The sequence below is a fragment of the Aptenodytes forsteri genome, unplaced genomic scaffold, assembly GCF_000699145.1.
Source record: "Aptenodytes forsteri isolate BGI_AS27 unplaced genomic scaffold, ASM69914v1 Scaffold605, whole genome shotgun sequence".
Taxonomy (NCBI): domain Eukaryota; kingdom Metazoa; phylum Chordata; class Aves; order Sphenisciformes; family Spheniscidae; genus Aptenodytes; species Aptenodytes forsteri.
This window is the reverse complement of record NW_008794427.1, coordinates 734,176-743,748: the sequence shown is the minus strand read 5'-3', so window position 1 is coordinate 743,748 and position 9,573 is coordinate 734,176. Positions and strand designations below refer to the sequence as shown.

The following is a 9,573-nucleotide window of genomic DNA, read 5'->3' as shown; positions in this document are numbered from 1 at the left end:
TGGACTAGATGACCTTTAGGGGTCCCTTCCAACCCAAACTATTCTATGATTCTATGATACTGTTTTACAGCTGGAGAGGCATCTCAGGTCCACAGTACCTTTGCAATCATTTGTGGTGGAAGAGCAAAGTGTGCGTATACTGTTGTAATAATACAGTTTTTGTCAGCACGCTATGTACATAATGTTTTTAGTATATCTGTCTGCATCCCTCTGAGACTCTGTGGTGGGAAGGATAGTATATATTTTGTATTATGGATAGTATTAAAAAAATAATATGCATGAGATACTCATCTCTGGAAAAAATGCCTTGAGGTGTGTATACACAGAATTTTCCCATCCATCTTCCAAAAACTTGATGTACACCTAGGTAGTAATTAACATGTTAAACTACAGAAACCCATAAAACAGGTTTGATTGTTTCTTGTGTTTTACTTCATTCCATATCTTGCAAAAGTATTCTCACTATTGTCTGTTAAACATGTAGGGCATGTAGGTCACTCACCCGTCACAGAGGCATATACTTTGAATTGTAATATGGGGGTGTGAATATGGCCATAGACAGAGGTGTTCCCCTCAACACTGAAGCTCAGATTGAAAGGCTAGATCTGAAAATAGCATCTTTATTTGAAAGGTCTCAGAACGTTAACTTCATAGTAGTAGGTTAAGTGCCTTTTTGAGACACTTAAGAGGATGTTTAGTAAAAATATTATCCTTGACGAAAAGCTGGTCTTAGCATTAGACCTGTGTTTGATTCAACTTGATGTCAAATACATTGATACTCTTATATCCTTAACTAACTGAAATCTTGTGAAAGGAATAATTTTTTAAACCTCTTTTTTCCATACTTGATGGTGATCTTTATAACTAAGTGTCTCTCCCCCTTCCCCGATGGGCAAATGCTCCTTTGTGATGGTCTGTAATGGATTTATTTCCCCACAGCAGTTCTAATTGGATGGAATGATTGTTTCATGATGTTCCCAAGTGGCAGAAAACAGCTTAAAAGTATAAGTGAATTTGATTAGATGGTTTAATAGCAACAAAATAAGCATATTTCTTAGCTTTGCATAATTAGAAATCATAGAATCATAGTAACAGCGTTGCTTCCATCGATACTGCTGTTTTCTTTGATTTTTACTAGAATTAAGGTTGTGAGTAACTTGTAAACTAGTTATAGAATAACTGGTCATCACAGAAGAAAATATTGTGATACCTGGAAAGTCAATGTTGGTTGAACAGAAGGAAATACGGTTAGAGGATCCTACAAACTTTAACTCTCCTTGGTAGTTATATACCCTCTCCTTGGTAGTTATATACCAGTGGAAGAGGTGGGGGGGTGTAATTGTTTAGCTTAGTCTAATATAGAGCATTGGCCCTAAAAGTGGCACCCAAATATGATAAGCAGTTCTTCTTTTAAGCTTGTACACATGTTCAGTTATGTCGCTTGTTAGTAGGAATAAATAGTGTAGGCTCAATTGGTATATTCCTTGAGTGCTTGATTAGAGTCCTTCAAACCCTTGTCATGTGTTAAAGAATAATATTTTTTTTTTCTCTTCCCCCCCCTTTTTTCTCCTCTCCCCCCCCCCCCCAGGTCACCTTTACAAAGAGGAAGTTTGGATTAATGAAGAAGGCGTATGAGTTGAGTGTACTCTGTGACTGTGAAATAGCACTCATCATTTTTAACAGCTCTAACAAACTCTTTCAGTATGCCAGCACTGATATGGACAAAGTTCTACTTAAATATACAGAATACAACGAGCCCCATGAAAGCAGAACCAACTCAGATATCGTTGAGGTAACAATTTGAAAAGACGCATCAGTTTTCTTATCTCCTTAATACTTCAAATATAGAGCAATGTAGAGTATTTTAAGATATTTTAAGCAAATGTATTTAATAACTTGAAAACCTTGTCATAAAATGTAAACTACTGCTTTTAGTCTGGTTTCTCTAAGGCAATAAGTCGTCTTTAAAGCCATGTTGTTTTCCCATCTGCCCTCCACCCCCTGCCAGTTTCTGGGAAACATGTTTGATTTCAACCACATTTGGCAATGGAAATAGAGGTGTGAAAGATGGTTGTTTTTGGGGGAGGAGGGAAGTGTTCAAGGTTTTCATGGAAAAAATCAGTTGAGTGGAGAATAAGGTCCAAAGAGTGCCCTCAGCCTAAAAGACAATTATGGTTGGCCCCTTTTCTTTTCTGAGGTAATAGCCACTTTACCAGTCAAATGTTGCACAGGGATCGAATCAGCCACAGCCTGTGCTGCACCTTGTTCAGCCACAAAAAAAAAAAAAAGGTGAATCTATGGAGCAAATGAACTTTAATTAAATTTGTTGTCCAGTCACTCAGTGTCAGTTAAAACATAGCAGTAGAACGACTGCAGTTTCTGCAGCAATAGAATAGCATGAATATATTTACTCAATGGTATTGGTTTCGTCTACTTTTATTATGCTTGTGCTTTAAATAGAAACTCTTTCCAGTACATAATTTCTAAATTAGGTGCAGTAGAAATCAAGGATTTTCTTGGCAATTGGAGCCTTTATGTACTGTAACTGCATTTCAGATAAGAGTCATGTCTCCAGTAGTCCTGTAAATAGACCAAAACAGGTGGCTGACTTAAGTGTTTCATTTAAATTCTGAAGTTGTCTTCCGAACAAATGCCTTGCTTTTTAGGAATGATTTAGGAATAGTGATTAGCCTTGTATAGCTGAAGAGTCTATTGCCAAGGGGATCACAGAGTACAGGGAGGATATTAGCTGATCTTGTAAATAAGTTTTCAACAAAAATCAGAGGGACAAAACTGAGAAATAGACAAATGCCTTATTTCTTTCTGAGAAGATTCTCTGCTAATTTACCTACCGCCTTTTATGATCAGAAAGAAAACCTCCCCAACTTCTGTATTCAGTGTTGAGTACTAATGAGGGGGATAATGCAAGCTTTGAAGAGTTGGAGGAGTATTACTTAGTCACTGGATAAGTATAAATAAGGGATAGCCACTGTAGAGGAAGGGAAAACCTAATTCTTTCAAGATGAGCTTTTGACTGTGAGAGATGTGAATTTGAGATAGGGATGCAAGCAAGTCAATTAGTGAGGCTGATCTTTGTTCTGCATCTAAGGCCTCTTTGTGTTATGACTTGTGGTAATTGTGCTTCTTCACATCATGAGTACTAAGAACCTCTTCCAAAAAAACTTCTACACAAGGCTGCCTATAGTTTGGGGGGTTTTTTTTGGGGGTGGTGGTGGTGGTTGTTGGTGGGTTTTTTTACCAGTGTCAAGCGTTTGACCCCTGGCAACTGCAAAAAAAGTGCAGTCAGTACCCAAGTGCATATATGGTTTCTTTTCTGGGGGAACATGCAAGGACTCATCTGCAGATTCTTTCTTATTTTCCTCTGTAAGTTTACTGTATTATACTAGTGTGGGATTTGGGACTTCACTCTCTTTTTTCATACATAGTATAATTTAGGAGTGCATCTCCCAGTCTCTTCAGATTAGCCCTGTGCGCTCTTTAGTCTGCTTGAAATGTTTTTGGTTTTGTTTTTCTTTCTTAGTAAGAAGTTACTTAGTCAGAGAGGGGAGTGTATACCTTTTTGCAGGGAAAATATGTTCTTTAAGTTTATGGCTGTGTTCTGGATGGGAAAGTTAAGTTGGTAGGATGAAATATTTACAAGCTAAATATATGTAAGGTAGAGTGATGTTTTCTCTCTGGATTCCAGGAGAAAAAATTATGTGTACAGTATTTCAGAGAGAGATTCCGCAGTTTCATTTTTTGCAACTGATTGCATTTTGGATTTGCTCTGCCTGTATGGTAACTTTGTAGTCTATTAGCTATTGTTCTTTAGGCAATTAAGAGATACCATTCATGGTTGGGTTCAGATGGTTTGCTTCCCACTGTAAGTAAATAATGTCTTTAATTTAGAAAAACATTCCTTTTCAGTGGAAAATTCAATGGAAAATTACCTAATTTTTTGCTTTACAACAGAGCTGAATTGGTTCAGTGGAGAATATGATGTGCTTTGGAGCAGACACAATGACAGGTACAGCATAGATAGGGAGGAACATGGGAGAAGAGGTGAGATGGGGGAAGAGTAAGACTCCTGTATTTAAGCAGTAGCAAGTTGCCAGAAACTCACTGCTTCATGTAATTTCACCATTGACAGGTGCTTGCGGCATGACAGAGGTGAAGTTACAGCACCAGCGTTTCGGAAACGTTCTGAAAGAACAACGTAAAATGGCTTCTCTTTATTGTGCCTATGTAGAAATACTATTTTAACAAATAAAAATTACAAAAAAACCACCCTAAAAATCTGTCAAATATATAGTAAACCAATTTAGAATAAGTAATTCCATTTTATGGAGTTACAGCTGATGTATATATCTTAGTTCACATTTTAGTAATTCACTTGCCTCCTTGAATATGACAGATGGTATTTATTGTGATGTAGGCTCACCGTGAAACTAGTCTTGACCCACTGTGTCCCTGATATGCATGACAGGAGGGGGGTTTTTTGCTGTGCTAGAAGGAAAGCTAATTCTACACAGCTCAGAAGCTGTATAAGGGAAGAAACAAATCTACTGCTACGTATTTTCAGTACTGGGTAGATGGTAATGTTGTAAATGATTAAGATGAGACATCTTCCCCTTACAGTTGCCTCCTGTTCAATTTTGGCATAGGAATAGCTTTTATATGCCCAGAGCTTGGTATCTTCTGTTGCTGCTGGAACGTTTGTGTGAAAACATAGTAGGAGGGAGAGCACTGGTATCTTAAATGAATGCTAGAATTTTTTTTTTATACGTGCCCTTATGTCTTTCTCTGTACATGTTATTGTAGATGTGAATGCTCTGTTGCTGCCCTGTACCTATTCTTTCTTTAATTTTTTTGTCCCTTTAATGTGTTTTTGTTGGTCCCATTTTTCTTTTTAATTTCTGTTAATATTTCTTTGTCTGTTTCCCCCCCTTTTTTTTTTCTATTCAATTTCTAAACAGTCTGCCTAACAATAAATTGTTGGCTGCTTTACCTATTTCTTGCCATGGGTTTTTGTTGTCATAATTTTTTTTCTTTTGTAGCTACTTGGTAACTAGTAACTGATATGGGTGTAAGGAATACGTTTTTTCAGCCATCTTGGCAGAATCACAGACTTTTGAATAGCTGGAATTAGAAGTTGAGAGAGTTTCACTTTAATGTAAGCTTAGTTTTCTAACTATCAGTAGTATACTTAGGGATGGTCCATTCCCTGCCATTTGGTACTTTTAAAATTCAGGGAGAAGATCTTGTAACAGATGGCTTGTAACCAGTTTTAACAGATAATTGGTGTGGCATTTTTGAGCTGGGACTCAACCTCTGTGATCTTCAACTTTTTTGCTGTTTGAATCTGTTTTACAGCTTTGGAAAAAAGAGGTGAATAGGGAAAACAGGATTGTTTGAAACACTCAATGTCTTCAGAACATACACAGGTCTGAAAAAACTTACTTGCTTATCAGGATCAGGTACAATTCGTCTAATGGGTTTTTTAGATTAATTTCTGCATCCCTCTGAAATATGGAAGGTCAACATAGTTGATGTTGGTGAAGACAGTGAAATTTTGCTTACGGTTGCTGATCTCCTGACCTTTTAGTAAAAGACATTTGCTCAAGAGGTGGTAAGTGTAATATTTCCTTTAAGTCTCATGGAAGCAAAAAATGTACCCTCTTGAAATTCCAAAATAACCTTTTCCTATGATTTCAGAAATATAAATTACCATTCAAAATTCTTTGACGTTTCTTGCTCTTGGAGAACATGGTCCTTTTCACATCAGATGAGAGAGGTTTTGTTCTGTTGTACAACAAGGTTTCATTCATACTATTTTTTTCATAGTTATCTGAGTGAAAGCTAGTGCTCTTGCACTGCTTAGATGGACCATATAGGGATATTGAAAAAAGTGAGGTTTTCATTCAGTGTGTGCTTTGAATTCTTGAAATATTAGGATCATGTATTTAGTTTTACAAAGCTGTAATGGCACAGTTGAAGATTGTTAGACCGAAGTACTATCTATGACTTGAAAGACTTGCTGTAGGTGTTACAGCATGTGATGCTTTAAAGTTCATGGACTTTTTTTCTGTAACACATTATTCTTGGCAAGTAATTATTTTTCCTGAAGAAAGAAGTAGAGTACTTCTGCAGAGTAAAATGGGAAGAATTTCAGGTTTATCAGGATTCTGTATCCATATGGTCAACAGAATGTTTTAATGTATAAAAGACCATTTGAGACCTTGAGCGTTCATCCTTTCAGGCACTCATACTCAATCTTCTTTAGTGTAGGCGGTGTTAAGATTATTATAGACTCTCTACAAGGTAACACTTCCATGTTGAGTTCTTCTGTCCCTCAAGAGGGCCTCAGAAAGCAACAGTCATTCAGTTGTTCCCTCTCTTCCAGCCTTGCTTTTTGTGGGAGTCGAAGGCTGAAGACGGGCTCTTCTTGCCTGTTTAGCTCGACTTTTTATTTCTTTTCTACGTTTTGATGTTCCTTGAGTGATACAGCAAAACAGGGTTTATTTAACCTACACTTGGCTGTGGGTGGGTGGGTTCTGCACGTTCCATCATATCACCTCATCAAACTGTGATTTGATTTTTAGGAGCCTGTCTAAAATGTGACCTACTTCACCAGTTGGCATCTGTGCCCATGAGAATTTTGGATAGGTGTCAGTTAATGAGCCTCTTCTGTGCTGTATAGTTTAATGCTGTTTTCAGTATAGTATAACATGCTGTATAAGGCTTAGGTTATACCCCAATTATTGACAGCTGTCCGTGAAGTATGCAATAATCTGTAATAAAAATCATAACTAAAAAGTATAAAAAAAACTATCCTAAACAATATCCTGTAATTACTCTAAACATACTCAATCTTGTAAAAAGACTGCTGTATTAGAATAATCATAATTGTTTCTTGGTTTAAGTTACAGCAGGTGATTTGGATGTTTGTATTAAATCTCTTAACATGGGAAACACTGACTAATAGGAAGTAATGTTTGTGATGGCTTGGTGTGATAGTGGTCATAGGTTTGACAGAAACAAGACAGAAAGCAGGTAAATGTACCTGCTGCTACTTACAGTAGAGTAAGTAAGCCAGTTTAATCTTACAGAAGCTGTATTCAGTGCATCATCTTGCATTAAAATACCAAATGGGCCCTCTATTTCTCTGCCTTTTCACAAAATTTTAATGAAGAGCTGCTATAGGAGCAATACGTGTTCTTTAGTCATAGACGTATGTAGTATCAGAGATGCGATTGTCAGTTCATAGCTTTGAGTAAGCATGTAGAGCTCATCTGCACGTGTAGAGCCTGGAGCATAAAGAAGCAGATGCATCTCCACAGCCAGATGGAGCGTATGCCAAGAGACAAGTGTAACAGTGTATGGAGCGTAAACAGAAAAGTTGGTGTTGAAACACTATGTTTATAAACCAAAAGCTTTTTGGTTTTATTTTTTTATCCAGTTTTCTCCACCTCCCCAGCATTGCTTCTTTTCGAGGCTATGGGTTACCAACATGTATTTTGAACTGTTACTGGTGTGTCATATAGTATAGTAGTTTATTAACCATGGGATGTTATGGTATTTTGGTAGCACTTGGATTGGTTCATAGTTTTTTTTAAATTTAGGTGAACTGCATATGAAATGGAAGATCTGGGAATTGTATCTCAATATACATGGATGCACACAAACAAAATTACATGAGAAAGATGTTCAGTTAATTGATCCTATTTCCTTCCTTGGTGGATACCTGGTGTATCCAATCTAGATATGCATTTGGCAAGCAATTTGAGCTTCCATATTTTGCTATTCAAAGCTAAAAAGTAAGATGGTGGAAACTGGATCACATCCTTAAAAAATATTTATTTGAAATGTTTCATAAGAGAAGTTACATGGTAAGTTTTTAAAGTTTTAAAAAGGAAGAGAATGCTCTACAACCAGCTTCAGCTGAAAATGAAAACTGATGCTTAAAGAGGTGACTAAAATCTCCAAATTTAGATGAAATATCAACACAACTCTATAGAACTGAGGTAGTGCTGAGAGGCAATACCATGAATGTTGATGGTTAGACACACGCTAGAGTTTGTAGGAAGGTTGACAATGCTGATTAGTTAACGTTGTTTTGCATTCCTTCATACTTGATAGATGGAGAATTGCCAGAAGTGGGCTAGACTTACGGGGGAAAAAGAAAGAAAAAAGCAAAAAGCTTTGGGCTTATAGAAGAATACGTATGAGTACTTTGAATAGTATTATCATGTGTTTTTGTTGTTTGGACCACTGGCTTTGGTCTCCAAATAGCATGGGCCACACTGTGGAAATAAGTGGTACACATCTAAAAGAAGAAAGAAGCTTAAAAATGGTTTCAGTGAAATAAGGAAATGACTTTGTAATCTGCTCATGATGCTGAGAAAATGTGGGCATTATTGGACTTGATTTGCTAAATGATTATGTAAATGTAATTATACTGCATGTAACATTTCAAATAATTTGAGATGGCACACAAATGCCTTTGAGACATTTTAAGGAGGTGACTGAGGAGGATTTGTGTATGGTTACGGACTAAAATCTCACTTTGAGCTTACCTTAAAAAGAGAGAAAATGCATAAAAATTGAAGTGGTCTGGAATATGATTCATCAAAACATATATATAAAAATATATGTGTATATATATGTATAGTAGCTTGAATTTATTTTTTTTCTAGTACAAGTGTTTACTATAAACCTGGCTTGTAAACAGGTTATGCTTTGGAGTTTTATTTCCCACTCAGGGTTCAGGAAGAAACAGCTTCCTTGAAAAGTTTGAAGTGTGGTCAAGGTAACAAATACTTATTTTGAGTACAGTGACAGAAGACACCTGTGTATTTTGTGCCGAGTAGAACAGTTACCACTTATAATGGAGTCTGTCTCTGTTTCTTCCTCTTTTTTTTTTTCTTTCTAATTTGGGAGATTAAGTTCAACAGTTAATCCCCAAAGTCGTCTTATTTGAGCTGTTTACTGTTATCATTAATTTGTCCATTCTTGCGTTTGGTAATATTGTTCTAATTTAAAATATTCTTTTAATTCTTTGGCTATGCTGAAATTGCTTTGGGCATACTGGTGACTAATGTTGACAAGCCTTTTTTTTTTTTTTTTTTTAAATTATAGATTGTTGGTGACTTTAAGAAAGCTGACAGCACTACTTTTTGTTCCTAGTTAATGTTATTTTGTGTTCCTTCATTTCTGATATATAAAGAATTGCCAGAGGTAGGGTAGACTTAATACTGTGTTTTTTTTTTTTAACAGCTTTGGCTTGCCTGCAAATAATCTAAAGCTACACTTTCCTCACGTATAAACCAGGGATTAAATTTAGTGTTTTAGGGTTAAGAACACTAGATTTCTTCTAACTTTTAAAACAGTGCTACTGTTTTAAACTTACCATGCTGTACTGGTATTCTGAATTTTGATTAATTCCAGCTTTAATCACTAATTAAAGCATATATGTATATATCTATGAATCCTAGAATAGTTTGGGTTGGAAGGGCCCCCTAAAGGTCATCTAGTCCAACCCCCCTGCCGTGGGCAGGGACATCTCAACTAGAT

General features: G+C 36.4%; 1 protein-coding gene across 8 annotated transcripts in view; it reads left to right on the top strand.

Moving 5' to 3' along the window:
* Positions 1-9,573, top strand: part of MEF2A (myocyte enhancer factor 2A) — a 79,283-nt gene that overhangs the window by 29,862 nt on the left and 39,848 nt on the right. For 7 of the 8 annotated variants that reach the window (XM_009289475.1, XM_009289479.1, XM_009289477.1 and 4 more), the window contains one exon: positions 1,589-1,792. The exons of the other annotated variant lie outside the window; for it this stretch is intronic. In XM_009289475.1, coding sequence (XP_009287750.1) covers positions 1,589-1,792 — 204 coding nt within the window. The remainder of the gene's footprint in view (positions 1-1,588; positions 1,793-9,573) is intronic. 8 annotated transcript variants of the gene reach the window in all.